Source organism: Lontra canadensis, unplaced genomic scaffold (genome assembly GCF_010015895.1).
Source record: "Lontra canadensis isolate GAN:19392208 unplaced genomic scaffold, GSC_riverotter_1.0 scaffold128, whole genome shotgun sequence".
NCBI classification, from domain to species: Eukaryota; Metazoa; Chordata; class Mammalia; order Carnivora; family Mustelidae; genus Lontra; species Lontra canadensis.
This window is the reverse complement of record NW_022631122.1, coordinates 612,913-638,727: the sequence shown is the minus strand read 5'-3', so window position 1 is coordinate 638,727 and position 25,815 is coordinate 612,913. Positions and strand designations below refer to the sequence as shown.

The 25,815-nt window shown below is 38.7% G+C and overlaps 1 protein-coding gene across 3 annotated transcripts in view; it reads left to right on the top strand.

Moving 5' to 3' along the window:
* MCTP2 (multiple C2 and transmembrane domain containing 2) overlaps positions 1-25,815 on the top strand; it is a 239,285-nt gene that overhangs the window by 149,038 nt on the left and 64,432 nt on the right. For all 3 annotated transcript variants that reach the window (XM_032842343.1, XM_032842341.1, XM_032842344.1), the window contains 3 exons: positions 10,087-10,188; positions 12,392-12,466; positions 14,504-14,623. In XM_032842343.1, coding sequence (XP_032698234.1) covers positions 10,087-10,188; positions 12,392-12,466; positions 14,504-14,623 — 297 coding nt within the window. The remainder of the gene's footprint in view (positions 1-10,086; positions 10,189-12,391; positions 12,467-14,503; positions 14,624-25,815) is intronic.

Genomic DNA, 25,815 nt, shown 5'->3' with positions numbered 1-25,815 from the left:
AAAATCAGCTTTCTGTAAAACAGGGAAAGGGTCTCTCTATTGATTGTGATTTCCTAATACCTAAGAAAAAAGTTGTCTTTTTTGACGACTTTGAATCAAAAGGAGGTCCTACTTTTTTTTTTTTTTTGAGGTCCTACCTTTTTTTTTTTTTAAGATTTTATTTATTTATTTTACAGATAGAGATCACAAGTAGGCAGAGAGGCAGGCAGAGAGAGAGGAAGGGAAGCAGGCTCCCTGCTGAGCAGAGAGCCCCATGTGGGGCTCCATCCCAGAACCCTGAGATCATGACCTGAGCCGAAGGCAGAGGCTTTAACCCACTGAGCCACCCAGGTGCCCCGAGGTCCTACCTTTTGATTCAAGTTTGAGACCTCCTGCGCAAGCCAGGCCAAGGGCAGGTGAGTTCCTGATCAGAAGCACAGGCTTCGCACAGCCCTTCGCGTCCTCTGTGAATCCACGTGCAGAGGAACAGCTTCACTTAATTAGTTTTATGGGACAAATTTTCTATAATGGCTTGTACCAAATAAATGTCCATACACATCTTCATTTGCATTTTCAATTAAGTGTCTGCCCTGTTTCACCTGTGATAGGTTTTGAATATTGTAATGGACACATTTTCACAATCATATTTTTTTTTAAAGTTCGTGCTGAAATTTTGGCCATTAAAACAAATTATGTTTATATTTTACTTTAATATTTATGGATGTATAGCCACCTAAAATTTTTAAAATGGCTAAAACATAAACATTTGACTCTCTTCCCTGCCTAATCCTGCTCCAATATGTCCTTTGAAATAAAGGAAAAAAAGATAAAATGAGGCAAATTCGTCCATGGGCCTGGAAACTAGGAAAGGGGACCTTTCACATGTTGGAATTACCATGAACCATATGTAGCATATACGGTGGATGGATTTGGTTAGGATGGACAGGCTAAGGGAGAAGGAATACTGCGTGGATTCCCTCTGATGTCTTGGCACAAGAAGGTAGCAAGTATAAATCTGAGCAAATGCTGAATGGGTTAAACTTTTCTATTAAATGGAAAAACCTCTTACATTGAGTAAAAGAGTAAAATCTAGCGGCTGCTGCTTTGAGATGCCTCAAATCTGGTAAAACAGAAATGGATGGGCAAAAGAATTACTCCTACATATAAGTGGGAAGTCAGAAACATACAGAGGAGGTTATTTCGAAAAACGATTTCATTACCAATAAACTTAGAGCAGACATGAATCTTTATATGAATAGTTTCCCATAGAAGTGTATATATGCATTACAAATATTTGAAATACAAGAGAGACGCCTGGGTGGCTCAGTCGTTAAGCATCAGCCTTCAGCTCAGGTCATGAACCCAGGGTCCTGGAATCGAGTCCTGCATTGGGCTCTCTGCTCAGCAGGAAGCCTGCTTCTTCCTCTGCCTGCTGCTCCCCCTGCTTGTGCTCTCTCTCCCTCCCTCTCTCTCTGATAAATAAGTCTTCAAAAAATTTGAAATACAAGAAAAGATTACCAACTTAGAAACCAAAACCATCATATTTGCAGCTTAAAAAAATATCAGAAACAAAAAAATAAGGCTGTCAAGTGGGGTTTCTTAAAGGCCCAATTGTTTGAAAGTCCAAATTCCATGAAGTTGTTGCTGAGAGTTAAAGTTCATGTACACCATCCCACAGCTACTAAATTTCTGGGGATGAGACCCTGGAAAGTTCTTTTTTTCAGCAAGTTGTCAGATGAAGTTTTGGCCTACTAAAGCAGCGAGTCTCAAATTTTAGAGAATAAACAGTAAGTTTGATCTAATGTAGTATATGTACACATACATAAATACATAGAATATTCTATTCAAATACCTGTGGGCTTCAGTTTTGATCATGTCGTGGGCTCACAAATGCCTCAGAAGATCCCCAGAAGGCAGAAACTATATTGTGATCATAATTTATATTGTGTTGATAAATATTAACATAAATTAGTAACAAAAAAGAAACAAGTATCAAAACAGTTGGTGAAAGAAAAAAGTCTCAGGTAGCTAATGGAGATACCAAAACTATAGTTACAGACTTTTTAGAAATTAGCAGTGAAATACTATCATACAAACTGTGGATAAGGGCCAGAAGTATTATTCAGAGGAAATCCTTACTTTGAATGCTTTTATAGTTAAACACCAAAGGCTGAAAAATCAATTAAACATCACAACAAAAGATACACTAAGTAAAATTAAGAAAGCTAGAGAGGAATTTATGAAGATTAAAAAAAGAACAAAAATGCAGGTAATTCGTGAACTGTATATCTGATAAACCCAAGTATGCTTTTCTCTAAAATCCCGTGAAATGGAGAGGCCAGTTGCAAGGCTAATGAAAAAAAGTAAAGCATTTATTGTGAAGAATAAGGAAATAAGAAATGTGGGGATCACTATGAAAAGCATAACTAAATTTTATTGAAGAGTATGGGAAAAAACTTCAATAAGGATATATCTTGAGGAAATGTGGGTGTTACTAAGACTTAAGATCTCCCCGGGTTACTATACATACAAATATAGCTCCCCATTTGGAAAAAAAATGTGTAAAAATAGCAAGAAAAATTATGTTTAAAATACAATTAGAGGGGCACCTGCGTGGCTCAGTGGGTTAAGCCTCTGCCTTCAGCTCAGGTCATGATTCCAGGGTCCTGGGATCGAGCCCCACATCGTGCTCTCTGCTCCGCGGGGAGCCTGCTTCCTCCTCTCTCTCTTTGCCTGCCTCTCTGCCTACTTGTGATCTCTCTCTCTGTCAAATAAATAAATAAAATCTTTAAAAAAATTACAATTAGAGAAACATGAATATCAGGTACTGAAATATCAGGAAAAAAAATCATCAAGTAATTCCACCCTTTTCTCCCTGCATCCTTTCCTCCAAATAAGAAAAGAGCAGGTTCAAATTGTTTAATGAGCAAGTTTTATAAAACCTTAAGGGCCCAGACATTCTTATATTACTGAAATGGATTAAGGACATAAAAGAAAACAGAAAATTTGTGAATTGATTGTGAGACTAGAAGAATTCTGATAAAAAAAAAAAACAACACAGATTTTAAAAAAAGGAAATCATGTACCTTTCATGGAAGACCATGAAAGCACATTAAGAAATGTAATTGTGTGATTTATATTATTAATACATTAAGAGAGGAAAAAAACTTGGCAATTTCAATAAAGTGAAAGGGGCACTTGATAAAATTTAACATCCTTTCTTGATGATGAAAAAAGTAGTCTAATAAATTAGTGTTTGGTGAATACTGCAGTGATCTATCAAAATCATCACAAATCTCAGACTTACTGTTGAACAATTAGAGAGATTTCAAATTTAATGAAGTTCTATGTTTACAAATTAAAATAAGCTTTTGTGTCAGACCCAGCCAATGTAAAAATATAAGAAATATTTTTATGTTAATTACATTAACAATATGTGTTATATATTATTAATATATCATTTATATTTTAATGAAAATGATATTAAAGCTATCTGATGTCAGCTATCATCTACACATAAATATAAAGGAAATTAATAAACAGCATCTTGAAATTAAAAAAGGTCAGTGAGGTGTAAGCAAGATCAAAATTAGGGGAAAAAAAAAAATCAGTGGCCTTACCCAGTAGGAAAACATTCAAAACACGTAAAGCATTAAAGAATCTAACATCAGGAAACAAGAACAACTATAATGCTTAAGACCTATGTGAGGACAGTTCTAGAACTGTACAAAAAGACATGAAAAAAAGACGATGGAAAAGGGTAAGCGAAGTGATCACCTTAAAAGGGATTCTGGGAAAGTCAGTTGCTTACTCATCAGGGAAAAATGCATCAGTGTGGTATATCGAACACAGTCACGATTTTGCCATGAATTAAAGGTCAAACACTTGGAACAAACTTCCTAAATAAAACTGTTAAAATGATGGGGAAGGCTTATATAAACATCATGAAAACCAGGAATGAGAAAGAAAAAAAAAAAATCTGAAGATGGCAACATGGTAACAACAGAAATTGCCATTGTAAATTAAAACACAAGGTCAGAAATACTGGCAATGTAAAAACCAATGGAGAATATCACTAACATAGAAGGTTTTTGTGTTTTAGTCTGTAAGGAAGAGACAAATCAATCTAACAGAAAAGTAATTCAAACAGGTGGACATCCAACTAGCTAATAAACGTATGAATGGCTCCTGCTTGCTCAGTAGTGATCATGGTCCTTAAAAGTGCAGAGGATGGAGCCAGACCACCTGGGTGGCCCCCAGTATTGTCTCCTAATTGGCTGTGTGATTATAGACAAGTTACTTAACCTCTCTGTCTCTTTCTTCCTTGATGGAATGAAGATAATGATAATGTCTGCCTTAGAGTCTGTGGTAAGGATTTAAATGGTTTGAGGACTGTGAAGTGAGCACAGTAGCACACAGTACGGATTTACAGTGTAATTTATCATCTTCATCATCCTTGTGGTAATAACGTAAATGATCAAATCAGTTTAAGCAGTTGGATTAACAAATATGGTAAAGATTTTTCTTTACCAGTGATGATGAACGAGGGACCCGCTCCAGTGTTGTTGGAGGGAACGTGACTTGGTACGAGCCTTGTTAGAAGGCACTTTGATAAAATGGATTAAAATTTAATCTACACATATCTCTGAGCATTTATATGCTAGGTGTTTTAGAGAGGCAACTGAGCCTGGGAGAGATACAGTAATTACTCACGGCCACACAGATGCTAAATGCCAGAAATGGGAATTGAATCTGAGTCTGGCTTCCCAGTCCTACCATGGCCCACAGTTAATAAACATACGAAAGACAATGTTCAGTCTCATTAGTTGGAGGAAAAAAAAAAACAACAACACACACATATTAAAACATCCTGAGGCCATTTTCATCCTATGAAATTGCTATATATTAAATAAAATGCCTGCAGTTGGCAAAGTTGCAAGGAAATGGACAGGCTTATTCATTGAGCCTAGGAGTAGAAATTAATATCACATTTTAGGAGAGCTTACTGGCAATACTTGGCCCAAACCACAAGAATGGGTATATCCTGTGACTCAACCTTTCCACCTCTTGGAATTTATTTTGGGGGATGCATCATGGACACACAGTTAGCTATGTATAAAATGAACACAGTGTTTATGGTTAAAAATTGAAGGATTGGTTAAGTTCATTATATAATCTTCATAAGATGAAGAACTATTCCATATTATGTACCAGAATTGGTTATTACATTGGGGAATGTTTCCTCTTTTTTTTTTAATCTAAAAGACAAGTGATTAAAAAGTATATAAATTAATATAACTAAAAGATTTTATTTAAAAGGCAATTTCTGCTTGTCACTGTTCTTTACTGCTTTCTGCTGATTATTATTATTTTTTAAAGATTTTATTTATTTGACAGACAGAGATCACAAGTAGGCAGAGAGGCAGGCAGAGAGAGAGGGGGAAGCAGGCTCCCTACTGAGCAGAGAGCCCTATGCGGGGCTGGATCCCAGGACCCTGGGATCATGACCTGAGCTGAAGGTAGAGGCTTTAACCCACTGAGCCACCAAGGCGCCCCTTTTCTGCTGATTATTTCATGGCAACCTCTGAGATACGTATCATTTTATTATTCACATTTTACAGATTAGGAAACTGACGAACCGGAGGGAGTTACGTAACTTGTACAAAGTTTTTCAGCCCGTCTGAGGCAGAGTCAGAATTTAAACTCAGTTCATCTGCCTCTGGAGTCCCTAATTTTATCCAGTACACTCTGATCCTGTTTTCACAAGATAAGCAAATACAAATGTACATTAAAAACTAGAGATTCATGTTTACTTGTTTAAAAAAATGTAATATTATAAAAACTCTATTCTTAAACATTTTTTATAAATTTTACACAATTCTTATAATTAATATATATTAATTTTGTAAAATAGCTTATATTTTAGAGAGGGAGTGATAAATGCTGAGAACACAAATGTTTTCTGCCATTTCCAAGGTTCAGAGCTAGGTTTTGGTTGGAATGGATGGCCTCAGCAAGGAGGAGGGGTAGGGTATACGTGGAGAGGGTCTGGCTAATGAATTCAATACCATCTCCACTGGCTGGTGGTTGACTTTATGTCCAGGCAAATGATAACCTTGTGGGCTTTGTAATTTCCCATGCTGTTTGCAACTCATGCCATTGGAAGCAGGCCTGCTTCCAAGTAGGGATATGAATGTGAATCCCTTCCAAGTAAAGAGTATTTATTTTTTCTTACCCAGTCTCATGTCTGTCCTCTTCACATTTTATTGGAGAATCATTTTGTATGTGCATCATCTGGGACCAACTGTTGTATCGTGATGTTGTCACGTTCAAGTATTTACCTCTTTGCATGGAAAGAAAAGTGTCTGATTAGCGGCATGCTTGTTTATACCCAAATGTCCTCCACTTTTTCACATGAGGGTCAAGCTGGGGGTATCAGTAGGACACTTTAGTTTGGTTTTGCTCCTAAATATGTATCTTCCCTCCCTAAACCAATTGATGGATTTATTCATGCATATTGATTCTGATTAACTTTTCTATTGCATCAGTTGGTAACTGGTCATAAGGAAATTTATAGCAAAGCATAATAATAATTCTTTAAAGAGAGCTCGAGATGAGAAAACAATTTTGTTCCCTATTCCACATAACCAACTTCTGTTATACGCAGATTTAAAAAAATCCTGTCTTCTAAAAAATGATTGTAGTATCTTTTTGATTAAAAAATTATTTTATTCACTCAACTTTTAAAAAGTTAATCATATTTATGATGCTAAAGTATATTTAAGAAGATTTAAAAATTCCTTTAAGTAGAAAAAGAAACTGAATAGTTTAAAGATGATTTCAGGTCAGATTAAAATCCAAACCAGACTGTCTTCTCTGTAACTTGTCTTCTGGCTCCAGAATCCTGAATCATTACTCAGGAACAGACTTCCTGTACTCTTGCACTCGCGGGCTCATTTACCCAGAAATTAACTGTTAGCACGTGCTTTCTAAAAGCTTTCTGATAGATACATTTTTCATGAAAAGAAAGGGACATGCAAATGCCCATTTCCCTGGTTGTTGAATTAGATTTCTAATGATATTGGATCTATATTACTGTTCTGCAGAGGTACCTTTCCCAAACAATTGCCTAATATCTGTGCTCTTCTGTGAGTAGGCAGGCATGCAAAAATGTGTGTGATAAGTCAATCTGAAAAATTTTCTTGTAACAGGTTAAAGACATTGTCTATTATTTTATTCAATGACCCTTATCTCAGAGTGAAACTAAATCATCCCAAATGTCAACTCAAGAAGACTCTTCAGATGAACTTAGAGACCTCCCTTTGTCACAGATCGAAAATTGTATCATTCCTTTTTGCTTTGATCAACAGAGACCTAAAAATCAAGTTTCGGTCTTAATTTAAGTGACTATATCATACCTAAAAGATGAAAGTATATATAGATTCTTTGCTCTAAATTTTCTTTTGGCTGTGTTTTAACTGTCCTGCTACTTAACAGAGGTTTTATAATCATAAACGGCCAGAGGTGATTTTCAGTGTTCTAAGTATACATGATAAACCTAATTCTCTTGACAGGAAAAATATGGTTAGATTTCCTTTCCTGTTCTATAGGTACTCTTACATGTGGTTTGGCAAGTTGAGATGTTACAAAACTTTTTTTCCTGTATTCTTGTGTTGGAAATTCAGATACATAAAGACTGTGAAAAATGAAAATCTTCTAAAAATAGTCCCTTTGTTTAATATTTCAGTGTTTAATTATAATACTAACTATTCAAGTACATGGACCCCCTCTTAACTTAAACATATCCCAGTACAAAGTAGGGTATTTCCTGTTTCCCATCCTCTTTCTCTTTTCCCAAAGATATTCCTTATAGCAGACAGAGAAGTTGGTGTCAACCGAATGTCGAATGTTCATCAATTGGACAGTTAACAAATAAGTTCCTATTTTGAATATTATATAGTAATTTAAAGAAAAGCAGATCTGTATACTATATACACAATATCAAACCACTTTGATAGATACCAAGTGAGGTTGTAAAACACAGTTTCACGCAGGCCAAAAATTCAAATTACTTTTTTCAAGGGCTTATTTATGAATATAAATTCTCAATCCAAATTGAGGCAGGATACCTGCCAAATTCCTTTCTAATTTCTATGCGGGGGAAGGAATTGTGATATTTGTGGAAGTTCATAGGGACTTTTGTTTTTTTTCTTCCTGTAATTTTTCAAACTTTTTACAAATGTGTAAACTTAAAATTGACAAGTTTTAAGATAATATTATATGGAAGTACTCAACACGATAGCCTATGTGGTATCTCTAGCTTTAATAATGGATTTAGGGTCCCTGGGTGGATTCTCTGTTTTGCTGACACAATACTAGGACACTGAAAAAGAGGAAAAGATCGTTTACCAAAAAAATCAAAGACAAAAAAAAATTACTATAAAATTTATTTTTTTCTACTGATACTTCATGTTCTTCTGTTGACCTTTCCTAACCCTGAAGAAATCATGGAAATTTTAAGATAACAGTACAATGACTGTGGGTTGAGGCACAGCTAAACTGGACTGAAGTCAGGTTGGCAAATTGTCATGCTGTTTTTGTATTTATTTCTTTCAACTTTAACACCCACAATTTATTAAGTGAGACTGTGGATAAAAGAGGAAGCTCAGAATCCTGTTTGGACACCGTTTAGGAAGGAAACCAGGTCTTTATGGGGCACCCCCTTCCTCTTAGCCACTGGCCAGGAAAACCATCTTTCTGTTTAAAACCTATTCAATCTGAGAGGTGGGGTGACTTTGGGAAGGAAGGTGACCTCTCCCTTGTAAAGTGGAATGGCTCTGTTTCCCCCATGACTTATTCAACTCATTTCCACCACTGTTTATAAGAACACTTGTGCTGAATGCTTGAAGTGACAGCAATAGTCAGTTAAAATATGGCTCAAATTTCATGCCTTCAAATTTCCTATGTTATTTCAAATCTTTAATTATTATAATCCCAAATAGAGCTTTTGGTCAGTTCAAGTTTTGCTGATGTCCTTTGGGAGTAAACAAGGATGCTTCTTATAACTAACAGAAGTTTAATCAATACATAGAGAGCTGTGAACTCAAAAGCATGGCTGCTCTCAAATCTGGAAAGAGAATGCTTTGAGGGGACCCACATCGTTTCCAAAATGGTACAGGAGGTATTTTTCGGGTATGCCTTATGCGTTGGGGTCCACGGGCAGATTAGGGTGTGGAAGTGATGTGACCTGCTGGCTGAGAGAAGCTATCAGAGGAACTTATTTATTTTGAAAACTTCTCAGTGTTTTGCGCATTGTAAATATCTTTGGATGTTGACCTCACCTTCAGCTACACTCCTGGGTTTAATTTGCTTTGCTCCATGGCTGTGAAACACTGTTTTCTTAAAATCAGTTCCTTTATTCCTTTCTTAAAAATATTTTAATTACCTCTTTATTTTGGGATAATTTTAGGTTTATAGGGAAGTTGCAGGGATAATCTAGAGTTCCTATATACCCCTCACCTTGTTTCCCCTAATGTTAACTCTTCACACGGCCATGGTACATTTGTCAAATCTAAAAAAAGAAAACGGACATTGGGCATTACCATTAACTAAACTTCGGTCTTTATTTGGATATTACCAGTTTTTCCACTAATGTCTTTTTTTCTGTTCTGGAATCCAAGCCAGGCTACCACATCGCACTTAATCATCTTATCTCCTTCTGTCTTCTGAACTGTGACAGCTTCCGACTCTTTCCTTTTTCCCATGACCTTGGCAATCTTGAGAAGTACTGGTCAGGAATTTTGTAGACTATTTATCATGTTTAATAAATGAAAATGTATAACCTCTGGGATTTTTGAAGGAAAGCCCATGTACACCTACTAATAATTTGTACCACTGATTTTCCATTAATAACCCACTTTTACCCTGTTGATTGTTACTTTATCCTCTTATCAGTTTAATAGCATTCTAGAATTTAAAGTTGATGTATGATGGGTTTAATATTTGCTGCATATCTGCTTCATCTGCGTGTGCTTTGTACGGTCTCAGTTTTGCCAGTTTAGTTTAAGCCCCCTAGAAATTTGGTGTTTTATCTGTTGTTTATGACAGATTCGAGATGGACAACCAAATTGCTACGTGTTGAAGAATAAAGATTTAGAACAAGCTTTTAAAGGAGCTATTTACTTGGAAATGGACCTCATATATAACCCGGTGAGTCTAGCTGGACCAGCCGTACCTCCCAGCTTCTCTCTACCTAAAGTAAAAGATGACCAGCCTGGTGAGACTCAAATCTCAAATCCCTGTAAAATGTTTCAGACATGTTGCCACTAGAGAGAGAGAAGAGGGTTTTGAACTTCGACTCTAGAATCAGTGCGGGACAATCCAGAATCCAGTTTTTAACTGGTATTAATCCCCTTGAGCCAGTAGAAATGATGGTATTTAATTCCCAGGACATCCAAATGTCAAGGAAAAACAAAACAAAACAAAAGAGTAAAACAAAAAAAAAAAAAAGAAAAAAAAGGGGAAATTTGCTAGCTTTATTTCCAGTAATCTTGAAGGTCACAGTAGGCAGTCAGACAGGTAGGTATTTTCAAACCCCTGACGTGTTATTTAATTATTACGGTAGATGTCCTGCTATACAACACTATCAAGAGAAGTAGTTACTCATTTGGAAACTACAGTTGAAGGAGGAGTTTTTAAAATCTATCTTCAACCTTTAGTTTACTTTAAAATATGTAGATAATCTTTTGCCCATCTTTAGCTATAGGCATAAAATCTGTTTTTTATAGCACGGATTTATTATGTTTAGTTTTGTAACCTGTTCCTTGCATAAATACACTCATAACATCGATAATAATATCTACTTTCAGTTTTTGTTTTTTTTTTTTTAAGTGGAGATCTAATTTACAGATCCGGAACAATCTGAGTATAGAATTTTCCAGACTGTTTTTTTCCCATAAAATCATTACCTCAGTATCTTTTTAGGGACTGACCTTTATCAAGGCTTTCTAGAGTGACACAGATTTCAAGTCTTTGGGTCCATGCTTGGATTTCAATGATTTATATGATACTTGATTAAAATATGGAATTATAATAATGGGCAAAACCGGCAGAAACCAGATTGGGAGTTAACACAGCTGATTCTCGGTGGGCATGTGATTTGATTGTTGTGAGAGGAGATTCCTTCTCGTGCAGAGATGTGGCGTACTTAGGTGTGACCACGCATATGCCGTGGTATCAGCAGCCGGTTCCAGAAAGGCAAAGGAGAACGAGGGTTAATCCAGTTATCGGTATAAATGAATGTAGGGTAATGGAGTTTTTATGGTATTTATAAGAATGGCTGCCATTTAGTGGCCACCTACAATGGGCCAGGCTCTGACATTATTGCATTTAATCCTCCCAATAAACCTGGTAAATAGGTATCGTTAGTGCCATTTTATGATGAGCCAATGGAATTAAATACGAGACTGATTTACTCATAAATGAGTGAGTCAGCATACAGATCCACATCTTTCTGATTCTGTGGTGATGCCTATGCTACTCTGCTTCCTGTGTAGTGTATTTAAGGAATTATTCATAAAATCAACGGCAGGGACATTATTATATTTTTAGTCTCCAGTATGGAGATGGTGATGTTACGTCCTTATCTTTCCCATTGAGTTCGCTTTCCCTTCGAGGAAATCCTCTGGGCCTCTTGTATCGTCCGTGACCCTGCATTTCCTGTTTTCTTCTGGCCACACTTGTATACATAGTCTGTGCACACGGGTAAAACCCGAGTTTTAGGGAAGAGAGCATTACCGAGAAAATATGTTAGTGGTGCCATTTCCCAGTTGTCCATCCGATGGAGTGGAGAGGGACTTGGATTTTATTCTTTGAGCTTTTCCTCAGTACGGTGATTGGGACAAGCCACGAAATCTCTCTGAGCCTCAGTTTATCCCCCACAAAATGGGTCTCAGATGACTCATCTACTTATTTTTCCATAGAATTGAGAGGAAATGGGATTCTCTGTGGAAAGATGTTCCTAACAGCAGGAAACTGATTTTCACAGACAACATGAAAAAATGGTTCAAAACCTTGATGGGAAGGCAGTTTTATTTCTTTGAAACTGGTTCTAGAGCCTCCTGAACTCAACCTGCGCAGGGGTTTAAAATACCTCCACTGATTTGCAAAGTGGATGCAACAGTCTTGGCGTCCCCTGGATCCAGTCTGACCTACCCCAGTGTGCTGGGGAAATGAGATCCCCAAGAACACATTAAGGGGTGTCCTCCATCACCTCAGCTCCTTGCCAAAGGCCTGAGGGTCGGAAGATATTGCTTTCCACATTCTTCCCAGTCATTAACAAGAAAAAGAGAAGAATGAAGTCCATTTAAATGCTGTCTTTTTTTTTTTTTTCTAAACAATGATGTCTTTCTAGGTCAAAGCAAGTATTAGGACTTTTACTCCCAAAGAAAAGCGCTTTGTTGAAGATACCCGCAAGCTGTCCAAGAAGGTAGGTGGGTACCCTTTAAAGGAGCCCTGATACACTCAGCACCGGAAGTGCTTATTTGTCCTTACTTAGCATCTCTGTCCTCCTCCCTCCTCCCCTCCCTTCCTTCCCCTTCTCCCCCCTTCCTCTCCCTCCCTTCCTTCCTTTCTTCCTCCTACCATACTTCTCCTCCCCGCCTTCCCACTCCCTTTCTCTCTCTACCCCTCCCTTTCCCTATGTCCCTCTCCTTTCTCCCTCCTCCTCTCCCCCACCCCCCAATTCTCTCAGCTTCTCCCCATCTCCACTCCTTCCTCTGCCTCTCCCCATCTGTCCCAGAACAAGGACATCAGTCAGCAGGATAAGAAGGGACGGACTGAAAACTAAATGTTGGATGAAGTAGAAGGTGTCAGCCCTCCATTCATCTCCTGCGTCATTCTATCAAGGAACATTCCTAGTGTCAGCAGCCTCTGTAGACTGACGTGGCTCACCCTGCTAGCCTCAATCAGTTAAGGCCCTTTCCACCTCTGTCCTGTCAAGGTCACAGGGAGGTGCTCTGCCCAGGGAGGCCTTAACTGCCTCAGCCCAGCGAATCTTAGGGGTCTCTAGCTTCAAGTTCCCTCATGATGCTCCTACCATTTTTGTACTGTCTACACATTTGGAATGTGTTGGCATTTTACCGCATTCTGGGTCAACTCTCTCCCTCTGCTGGTTTCCCTTAATCCCTCTCTCATCGGTTTAAAAAAAGGGATGATCAGGGCCCAGTAGGGGACATTTTGCATTTTTTTAACATGACCTTTATATTTCTTTTCAGAGTCCCTCCCTGTCTTACTCTGAAGCAGTCCAGGATTTCACTCTGTACCTATTGTCCCTCCTCAGTTGTGTAACAAAGAACAAAGTGTCCCCTTTTTAAAGTGTTTATTACTTCCACCACTTCCTGTGGGGTGGGCAGCTGTGGATGACATAAAGCCGTTAAATATAAACGCATCTCCTCACCCTTTTGTTTCCCATGAACTTCTGGGCACACTTGGGAAAGGCCTGGAATGTCTTCTGAAGGGAGCATCCCTGTGTTTTGTTTTGGTCTGTCATAACATTGAGTGTAATATTTATTTGGTGTAATCTGAGTAAACGTCTTTTATTATTTTTATTATTATTATTATTACTACTGCCTTGTGCCCTATTTTCTTGAAAGTTAAAACCTGCGTTGGAGTCCCTGGGCTGGCTGCTTTGCAAACAAGTTGAAATGAATCTGCCTACAACTGGGAGAAAGGATGTTTACTTTGCCAAGCAGGACCTCCGCAGGGGGTGGCTTTGGGCTCTGAGAGCTCCAGGGGATTTAGGGCTGAAATCCTGGGGTCTGTTAGGACCTTCCCCACATGTCTTTCACCTCAGCGTGTCTCCAGATTTTTACACACGTTGAGCTTATGTTTAATTATGATGCAGATACTTGAGATCATTACCCATGGCAGGCACTTTTCAAAGGCCCTCAATTTTCTTCACTGTCCACAAGGTGAATACTAAGATCAACCCCATCCTATAGGACCAGAGAGGTTAGGAAACTGGTTGCAGGTTGCATAGCGAGGAGGTGGGAGAGCTGGATTCTCCTCCCAGAATTAGACGTTCCTATAGTCTTTTCCTTCTAGACTCTACGAGCTAGAATACTTGTACATCTAGTTTCTACAAAAATCCATCCATTTCCTTCTAGACTAATAAGCTCTCTCTCTCTCTCTCTCACATACACACACACACAGACACATACACGCACGCATACACCCCAAATGCCTTTGCTGCCGTAGCTTTTACCAGCTCGGTTTTGTCCTGAATATTATTGAAACAGGCTACTCTCCATCAAAAGAGCTTCAAAGTGCATTGTATTTTTTTTCCTTCTGTGGAGGATGGTGTTTGAAAAAGAATTTTAGAAAAAGCACGAGGGGTTTTTCCTATTTTTTTTTTTTTTGAATTGACAGCTATGCAGACTGTAACTTAAATGACGGAGCCGACTGATCTAAAGAGATGATTTAGAGTATTTCAATCTCATTCCTTGTTTTCCGTTCTTTTTATTAGATCTTATCGAGGGATATAGACCGTGTGAAAAGAATCACCATGGCGATGTGGAATACAATACAGTTCCTTAAAAGCTGCTTCCAGTGGGAATCCACGGGGAGAAGTGCCATTGCATTCATGGTAAGCCTCGATTTTATGTTCAAATTATTTGCGTTTGAGTCCCAAATCCAAATGCAGATGAATTTTATTTTACTCACATGATGCAGAGTTCTACACATTGAATGCAGCCCAAGTTCACACCTGTAAGGAAACTTTAAAATATAAACGATATCCGTCTGTGTATCTTTCCGAAATATACTACAGCGTAGATGACTATGTAGATGTCTAAGACTGTACTTACAGCAGATTTACCCTTGGAAAGCCCTTCAATTACCCAAATCTTACTCAGATACTCTCTCTCAGTAAGTTTAGAGACCTCAATTCTATATTTTTGTAGATTTTTTTTTTCCCACTCAAAAAGGTGTCTTTATTCAGGGTGGTTATTTTTATATTAATTGTGTCTGTGGAGTCCCTCCATTGTTAATATTTCTCTCCCTCTGTCCCAGTGAGTGCCAGTGTTTTGTGAAAAAAGTGATGGTTGAAAAAAAAAAAAAAGTGATGGTGAAGACTCACATGATGAAATTGCTTGTTTATGATTTAAGTAAATCTGCACAGACTTTGATATAAAAACATTGATTTCTATCAAACTACTTGAGTCACATGACAAGGTGACCCAACACCGAAGAAGGGAGTGACTAATGTAAGTCAGAGCACTCTTCCTTCTCTCTGGTGATGCTGAGCCATCCTTAGGAGTGAAATAAAACCACAAAATATTCTCGCAAGAGCTACAAACATTCTCAGAACCACCGAAGTTAACCTCTGAGAGCCCAGGAATCTTTTAAGGGCTTGAAAGTTGGTGCCATGCCCCCAACTTAGGCCTCTGGGCACCCTCCGCCATTTGTAAAAGGGACTTGTTCTTGAAGAGATTGGTAGTGTCAGACATGGAACGAGAAACCAAATCTCCCAACTGCTAATCTTGTCCCTTTTTTTTTTTTTTAATCATGCTATTAACCTTTGTATTGTGCAAAGATCACAATAAGGCCTAATAGGATGTGTGAGTTGTTCTGAGTCAGGATCGTCGGTAAATCATGAATCTTCTGCCTCTGTTTTTTTTTGTTTTGTTTTGTTTTGTTTTGTTTTGTTTTTTAATTGTCCATGCTTTCTCCTACCTCATAGGCACATCCTCATTTAAAAAAAAAAAAAAAATTTAGGGACTCCTGGGTGGCTCAGTCATTAAACATCTGCCTTCAGCTTAGGTCATGATCCCAGGGTCCAGGGATCAAGTCCCGCATTGGGCTCCCTGCTCAGCGGGGAGTCTGCTTCTCCCTTTCCCACTCCCCCTGCTTTGTGTTCCCTCTCTCACTGTCTCTCTGTCAAATAAATAAATAAATACAATCTTTAATTTTTTTTCTTTAAATCAGCCTAAGATGGCAGTGCGTTCAAGGTCATTCCCATCTTTATTCCTTATTACACATATCACATATACACTATATCAGCTCCACAAGAGACTTTTCTTTGCCGTGGAGAACGTTCTGTTTGGTTTCTTGAATTTTAGACTTTCCTTGCTTCAAGATGTAGAGGGCCTATGAGGGCTATAACCAGGACTTTTAATATACTTCTTCTTTGGTCTGAAGTTGCTAAAAACAACTGGCCTTAATAAAAACATAAATAAGAATGCTCTTAATCCTTATCTGTCTTGTTCTAGCATTTATTCATCTGCTTCCCTTTCTTTCAATGTTCTCCTCAGCTGGGGGCTTCATGTTGGCTTCCTCCTCAGCCTCCCCACCTGCACTTCCCACCTGAATTCTCTTCAAAACTTTCCACAGAATGTTCTCTTGTGATTCTGGGCACAAGAGGAAAGTCAACACAATCGGTGGCTTCTTCCAGTCAGCACCCCAGCCAGCCCCTGTGAGGAGGAGAGGATTTCCTCTTTCTTGAGCTTAATTTCTGGCACTGTGATTTTTAGAAAAACAGAGCTCCATTGCATGGACTTATGTAGAGGAATGACAGAAATGATTAATGGGCTGCCGGCCTGATCTGAAGAAAGATTAGAACAAATGAATAGAAATACGTTGTCTACTCGAGGGGCCTTCTCAATGGGAAGGGGGCGTCGGCAGTGGGTCCACCGTCCAGTCCTGGCACATGTCTGCCGGGAAACACGCTCCTAGGCTAGCAGGCTGCAGTGGCTGCTTCATCCTTTCAAATCACTGTGGCCCACAAAATTGAAGATAAAGGCTCCTCCATTATCCATATAAAGGCTCTCCTCTTTGGTTCTCCACAGTATGATGTTGCAAGGATACATGGGTTTGTGAGACTGGGAGAGTCTCCATTGTCTGTGTGTGTGTTTACTGGGGGACGTTTCCCACTGGACGTCACTGAGAAAATGCAGTCAACCAGGAATGATACGTGCATGCACCTTTTCTCTGAAGGTATGAGAATGAGGAGTGCTCCCTTAAAGGTATCCCTTTCCAGTTTTAATTTGAAATCCCGTGTCTGAACGTTTATCTTGTGTGTACTTGGACCAGCCTTGGCAGATCTCAGAGATACTACGGATACAGAGAGAGGTGATTTCTCCCCTCCCTGAGCAGATGAAGGGTTATGTTATTAGAGACTGTTTTTGCGACTGTTATCATCATGGTCATTCCAAAAGTCTGTTCCTAAAGTAAGAGTGTATAAAGAAAATGTACTTTCAGGATAAAAAAAAGTATGTATATTAGTCTCCCTTATTATATTTTAAGACCATGGGTATCCAAGCCTTCATTTGTGGGGAGAACCTTTTGCTTTTAGGCCTCCTGCCTACCTACTTGTGATGTTAGCCTCCTGTAGGGTGTACAGATGGTTAGTTTCATCCTTTCATCCTTTCATCCAGGGCCACCACTGGCTGTGGTACCGTGTCCATGACTCTGGGGGACCCCATTAAGGGTTATCTTTCTGCAAAGTGTTGGATCCTCAGGTGACCTGGGCCAGAGAAAGGAAGGGCTCCTGTGATGCCAAACCCCTGCTTCTTCTCTTCCTTGCTGCCCTGTGGAGAGCACTGGGTTTGTCATCGGGGGTACAGCCTGAGTCTCTCCTATGACCCACCAAGCACAGGGTGCTGCTACTGGTCCTTATTCATTGGTATGACCATTGTTCATGCTTGTCCACTTGTCTTGGCATTGTAGGAGCCGAAGAATTCTGTGGTGATTTAAAGCAAGGTCTCAGGCCGAGGTTTTACTAAGTAACAGGACTGCATTTGAAAGCCTTTCTGTATTTGAAAGTAGGATCCGTGGTGTCTGAGGGCTCACGGCACAGGTGGGTAAAGAAGTGTTTTTGGTGGGCCAGTTCTCAGTGGGGCTTTGCCTTCCTCCCAAGGTCCTGGAATTGACTCTAGCACCACAAGCTAAGGGCAAAACTATAGGATTTTTTTTTTCTTACGTTTTGTCAGATAATATAAAATAGCTATTAATGTCATGTCAATGTTTCTATTTTCAGACGAGACACAACATGAACCTTGTACGATCGTGTTGAGTGTATTGTGGCTGTTCATTTTAAGACATAAGGAAAGCAAAGCATACGTTTTCTAAGGATTCCTATGGGTGTGGATAGGATATATTCATATATCTTATGTTGAAAGCAGGGTTAAAGACAAGTGGCCTATAAAGATAGAAGTCCACATGGTGTCTGGTCAGAAGTGGGTAGACAAACATGGGGGGATTTATCTATTAGACTGTCCAGGCATAAACCCCTCCACCCTGGGATTAATACCCTCTCCACTTACCCAGGGGACTGTACTCATTCCCAACACTCGGAGAAGAGTGTTTTTAATTCACTGGCACATGCTATGCGAATGTTGCCTGCAACCTTGAGTTCATTGTTGTAAGAAATTAAATTTGGATTTTTTCAGAGGGGTTGAGCCATTCCGAAGCATGTATCTATAGGCTTGATTTCTGTTTTGTTAGACTACAGGATATCTTGCTCATTTTTGTCTCTTGAGTCTTTCTCTTTCCTCCAGATTTTCTAGATATTTTACTTTGTGGCATTTTCTGAGCTTGACTCATTATAAATTAAATATGTATATATTTTCTTTTTTCTGCTCAGAGTCCCTATTCTCAACTTTTCCAATGGGAAAACAAATTAATAGGAGATGTCACTTTATTGACAGAGGCGAAGGGTAACTAAAAATCATGCTTAGAAGAAGCACATCTGGGTATTTCCCTGTGAATGGATTTGTAATTACACATGGTGTTTCATAGACCTGCGAGTGGCCATTTTCAGACACAGACTTTCACCTCTAGGGGTCTTTAAGAGCTCACGTTTTGGTGCTTACTGTGTTTCTAGTGCTGTCCGAAGCATCTTGGAAATGTTACCTCATCTAGTCCTCACCAATACCTGCTGATGTAGGTACCAGTTATTGCCTTCTTTGTACAGATGAGAAAAATGAACCCATAGAGGTTAAATAGAGTGTCAGAGCTCATATGCTTTTAAGCCCAGCTGGGATATTAACCCAGACCATAAGGCTTTGGAGTCCTTGTGTTTAACCAATGGGCTATACTACCTCTTACTGCTGTTCAGAATGCAGTAATTGTGGTCCTTATACTTAAATAGATGATAATGACTCTAGGGACAATGACACTGGTCATTTCAGATATGTGTTTAGGTGGAATGAATGGGAGTTAAGCCTTTTCCAAGATGCTTTTGGGGAGGGGACCCCTCATCATGTGGGTGGGAATAATTCTTAGTCACAGTCATTACATTGACAAGAGATAGAGCCAGAACTCTTCTGAAGAAGCATAAGGTGGAGATGTCTGTGCCATATCTGTGGAGGAGCCCAGACCCTGGGAATCACATGCACATGACATCCTTGGAATCTAGCTGGATGGTCTGGAAAATCTCAGTGGCTGGTTCCAGGCTGAGACCCAAATTGAAGATGGAGTTATTTTTTACCCACATTTAGGGGAAGCTCTTAGATGATGGAGAGCATGAAGGCTGAAAACAACTATATGAGGGGGGTCATGGATAGACTCTATACTTTTGCCAGATTCTTTTTGAGAATTCCAGGTTATTCGAAATAAGGGATAAGTGTAGAGACAAGGACATTTATTTATCTATCTACATTAGTGCATTCCTTCAAAATGTCTTAAGGCAACAGCTATCATAGAAAGAGATAGATCTGTATTTCTTGTGGTGGGGGGGAGTGGCGTACTCTATAGTCTATCCCCATGTTTCGATACAAATACATTATTTAATGATAGGATAAATGGAATTTGTTCTCCAGAGATAATTCTGCATTGTGATGTTTGTACCATGGAACCAGTCATCTATAGAGGATTTTTGTTTTATTTGGGTACAAGCATTTTACAAACTCCAATACTGTCTTTGAAAAGACCTAAAGTTACATTATGGCATAAGTAAGTTTTTTTTTCATATGACAAAAAAGCATTTACTTGACAGACGGCATCATCAGAAGATTATTTTAAATAGCAAAGGTCTCCTAATGCTATAAAAAAGGATTGCATTTTTTTTTTTCAATTTTCTACTAGTCTTTCAGGCACACACACCTATTGCTTCAAGAGAGGCAAGTCTGTGGGGCATTGATGGATTCCTTATTTTATTAAATTTTTACTTGGACGTTTGATGTTAAAAAGTAATCTAAATCTACCATATATCAATGGGTATCTTCATAAAGCTATGATTTTAACATCTGTGACTTTTTTCCTCAATTTTTTGAGTGTCAGAAAATGAAGAATTTCTTCTTCAGAGTCGACAGGGTCTGTAATATGAGACATAATTTAAAGCATCAATCAACCTCTCCTTCTCCAATAAGGTTAAAAATACTGTTCCCCACTTTCTCAGTGAAATCCCGTATTTAGCATATATGGGATTCTTAGCTTTGAGAGATCCTGGAATGTTGAGAAAGGTGAAATGACTTCACATCGAACTTATAAACAACAGCAACAGTAACAGAATGGACCCTTCCAACCCACACGCCACATGTGTGCATACACACACACACACACACACACACAGGGAGACTAAGAAGCAAAGGTATCTCTGGGAGATACAAAGTTTCTCCGTGAAACATTTTGTGAAAACAGTTTAATTAGCCCTTCTATGAGATCTTGAGGATTGCTTCTGTCCACGATCCATTCTGTGGTCTAAAGAATGTTCAGGTTGAATGTACTTTGCTATAAGTGACAGCGATAATGGGAATTTTGTTTTTACATCAGACTTTTAAAATAGTGCTGGTCCATATCTTCTCGATGCTTTTGATATTTATGTATTAACTGTGTCTAAAAGATTTACTTCTTCTTTAAGTTCTATCATCAATTTATTCACAACTAGATGCACCTGCATTTGATTAAGCATTTGGTGGCCGTGTTTCCATCTCCACCAGAAGTCAGTTGCATGTACAGAACAGACCTCACTGCCTGTTCAGTAGGTGTTTGTGCAGTTGGAACTCAAGATTAACAGTATTTCTCTAAAGCTGAAAAAAAATCCAGTTCCAATAACCACTTTGTCTGGAGGAGAAGATATTTTTTGACATTTTAAATGCATCCATATATACTTGTGTGTGAAATGTATAAATATATCCTGTAAAATGCTTAAAATATTTGACAATTTATTGTTTTATTTAACATTTATAAGATGATCTCCCAAGCCTTCCTTTCACAGAGGACTACATAATATACCTTCAAAAATATTTTAAAGGGTGTTTTTCAGCATTTTTTTTCCTCAGAACAATCCATCATCGCACATTGTGATTATAATTTTTTACAACATAATTGCACCTTCTATTGACAACTTCTCAGGCATTAACTAATTATGCCATTTAATAAAATTACAGTAATTGCATTAAAAGATTATCTGTTGAAAATTTAAAAGGACACTCTTAACTACTCTACATATTTTCATGTTTATATTTTCGACTTTGTAATTGAATTGCACTCTCAGACAGAATCATAGCTAGGCTAACTGAAATCATTTGGATATTTTGGCACATCCCAGTTTGACTAGTAAGCATGAGATCTGTTTTTTTTTTTTTTTTTTTAATTCCTAGAAGAACATACATTGCCAGTCTTCACATGGCCCCATTAGATAACAAGCGAATGGTTAACTCTCACTTTTGTATGACATGTGCCAGCTCTGCATGAGAATGCTTTTGTCTCTACCTACTGCCTCCTCTAAGCTTTCTGGAGGGATACACACACACACATATGTTTTCTGCCTTCTGTGAGTTTTCTGGTTGGGAGCCATCATCCTTTGCAGATTCTCAGTGAATTCAGTCTAGTTCTCTACTGTCCAGAAATATCCTACTGTTAATTTGAACTTGGTCCTGAGTGTAGGGTCTTAAATCTTAGAGAAAGAAGAGATCAGGAGGTCATGTCACTCCTTGACCCAGCTAGTGCCCTCTTCAGGCTTGCCCCATTCATTCTCTCCCTCGCTTTCTACAACCATTGTCCAGCATCTCAAGCACTATTAGATACTGAGATACAAAGATGAAACTGTCATGCTAAGTCCTCCCCAGTCCCTTATCTGCCTCCCTTCTCTCCCCATCGCCCTTCATTCCTCTCTCCCTTCCTCCTTCTCATCCATCTACCCCTCCTCCCAGCTTCTCCCCAGCTTCCCTCCCCATTTCTCTTGCCACCTGCCACCTCCCCTCCGTGCCTCCCTGCCACTCTCCACTGCCCTCCTCTTAAAGTTGAAACCAAAGTGGTGCCATTTAATGATGGACACACCCCATAAGAAAAATTAAATTTGTCCTTTGGAGTTGAACTTTGATAATATGCAAGGGAATATTTTAAAAATAGGAAATGGGCTACAAAGGTGGGTAGGGATTATTATCTGGTATCACTATTGGTAGGTGTGGTGGTATTCTCCTAACTCAGAGGCTTCATGAGAGCAGGTGCACACGTACATGCACATAGTTGCTGATTCATCACGGAGGATGTTAGGTAAGGACTTGAGGAAGACCTGTTCCAGGATAGGACAGAAACGCAGGTCATTGTATTATGCACAATACAATCCAGTATGGTGTATTACACACCATATCATTGGTGTTCACACATCAACTCTTTCTAGGGCTCATTCATGTGCATAGAATCACCTAATGCCATGCACGTGGCTGTCTTTAAAGCTCTGAGCATTCTTCATGTTCGATCTAATAAATTAATTCTTCACATCAAAAATGGAGGAATTTTATTTCTATGGCCTAATAACTCAGGTTAATGTGAAAACACTAAGGACTTATTCAGTGTATTGTAGCCATATGTTGGAAGGATTGTTTTAGGACAGTGTGAGCTACACAGTGACAAAGTCCCCATTTTCTACCTCTGCGTACGTCCTTAATGGCTTATGTGTTGTGTACACAGTAGGCTTCTGATCAATACTTCTTGGAAGAGAGCTAGAACCAGTACAAACCATCTATGATCAGACGTTGCTTTCTTTGTGTTCTAACTCCTCCTCTGACCGTGACAGCCTAGGACCCCATCAGAGGGTAAAATCCAAAGATAATCTAATAGCTGCATCATAACCTTGTGTAATGTGCATTTTTCTAGCTTCCTCGTGACGTCGCCCATCCAGGGGGTGATGCTAATCTATAGCAAAAGGGCCAAAAGGCAGCCAGCAGTGGGAAAACCAGGGGGAAGGGGGAAGGAGCTGGCAAATATCTAAGCCAGATCAGCATCCCCCAAAGGAGGGGGATTTTATTTTAAATTCTCATAGAGTTGAGTGCTTTTTTCCCCTCTTTCTCCATCTGTTTCTATATGTGACACCTGGATGTGCAAACATTTTGTATGATGCAAAAATGAAAAATCTAGAAATAGAAGGAGAGGGAGAAAAGTCACCAATGTGTGTGTGAAAAGTTATAACTGGTTCCCTGCTTTGGTTCGGACCTGTTGAAGAGCCACGTTCAGCATTTGTACTTCTGGCTAATTTGATGCTGCCTTTTTTTTTTTTTTTTTTTTTTTTTTTGTGGCCCAAGCTTTGTCATTTGTTTCTAAGCTGTCATTTTTATTAGTCTCTCTGGCTGATCTTTGGGCTTCCCCATAAGGTGGCGCGTGCTCTCCGTTGTCTGGCTGGACTTGGCAAGCGGATGGCCCTTTTATTGCCATGTGCAGTACGGGCATGCTTGCCTTAGCCTGTAGCCTGTAATTGGACCCACTACAGGCGACAGTTACAGGAGAGCCTGGTAATCATTCCAGCTGCCCGATCCGATGTTTATGGAGAGAAACCTTCTTTGTGGTCTGGTGACGGTTTACTATGCTGTATTGTACTTTTTTGCCATTTGATTTATGACTTTGGAAGGTGTGTTTTGCTGCCTTTCCTCCTCTCTCAGTGTTGTGTCATTGGCTTTTTAAATAACAGCTAATTTCGGGGTGAGGAGGAGACATTCAGTGGCCTGATATTCCAGCTCTCACTTTGATTGAAAAGATGCAAAGACAGTTAATATCCAATTCAATAGGTCCTCACCTAAGCCGTGTTTCTGTACAATGTTTGCTGACTTTTAATCTCTCTGGGATTTTCTTATAGTGCAAATTCATATGTACCCTGTGTGTGTGTGTGTGTGTATACACTCATGTATGTATGTAAGTATGTATGTATATGTTTATATGTGTGTATATATATAGCCCAGATCCATATATATATTATATATAAATAATATATACACATTTATATTTATATCCTGAATTCGTATATGTGTATGTTCCTTTAAAATGACTTTTCTATTTCTGAGCAAAGTTTTAAAAAATTTTGTTTCAAGTCTTTGCCAAAGATACTTCATTTTGTCAAGAAAAATTAAAAAAAGAAGAAAGAAAGAAAGAAAGAAAGAAATGCCCTTCTCAGCTTACTAGGTGTTGAAAATGAGACCCTCATGGCTACTGTTTTAAGTCTGGAGAAGCATGGAGCTATAGAATGTTAAATCAGAGGCCCTTCACATTCAGTAAAATGATTTTTCCCAAGGCCTCATGGCTTGTTAGAACAGTGGATGTTGCTCAACCCTATACACTTGTCTAGTATGTGATGTTTGTGGTCATGAACCTCACAATTATGGTTTTAGTTCATGAGTGTGAACTATGTCTACATGGTAGCTGTGAATTATGTTCTTAAAATAAAAGAACATTTTTTCCTTAAGTCTTACGTTTGAACGATTTTGTATATATCTGCAGACCTCAGAATGGGGCCTGGAGGAGCAAAAGTCTGTATACTTACTTCATATACATCTGGCTGACCCTTCTTTTACAGATGGTAGGTCTTTCTCTTCTCTTCTCTTCTTTCTTCTTTCTTTCTTTCTTTCTTCTTCTTCTTTTTTTTTTTTTTTTTTTTTTTTTTTTTTTTTAGTATTTATCTACTTGACACAGAGAGCATGCATACGTTGGGTTGGGGGGTGTAGGGTAGAGGGAGAGAGAGAATCCCAAGCAGACTCAGCTCACCGGTGCAGGATCTCACAAGGAGCAGATTCCAAGATCATGACCTTAGCCAATATCAGGAGTCAGTCACTTAACCGACTGAGCCAGCCAGGTGCCCCAGATGATGGATTTTTCTAATCCAAACTTTATGTTGATAGTGATGAAGACATAAATATGATGATCATGATGGTCTTTGCTTTTGTGTTTAAGCTTTGACATCAGCCCTTAAAACCTGTTCTTTATTAGGTTATGGTAACAGTAAAATACTATCTAACACTTGTCTTTTGCTTAAAGAGCAACAAAACCCTAAGTATGAATTTGCTGATACTTTCTTCTCTGGTAGATTTCTTCTCTGCTCTAAGCCAGGTACATGCAATTATAAACTTTTTTATAAACTGTTCCTTAGCAAAAACTGCTCTCCTTGGAAATCATTGAAGTCCTTATCATTTTGGTAAGGAAATTACTGTAGGTTAACCTTCCATCAGAATTTTACTTTGCAAAATTGGAGAATGGGATATGCTCTGCTGTTAAAAAATTGGCTGTCTGTGGCCACAGTCCCCTACACCTCTTCCAGAAAATTTAAGTTTGCATTTCATTGGTGAGTTTTACATGTTTAATTATATATATTTTCAAAAGATAAATAATTGATATACCAGCAATTTAATGCACACACATAGGTGCCCACAGACATTAAGAGAGGAAGAGGAGGAAGAAGAGAAGAAAGAAAAAGAGGAAAAGAAAGAATGGCAAATAGCCTATTGCTTGAGTTTCCTTAAAGTTTGTCCTGCAGGTGGCGATAGAAACTCATAAATGATTAAAGTCCAAAGCAAATTTCTGTGGATGGCTTCTTGGGGATTTTAATTTCAGCAATTTATTTTTAATTTAATA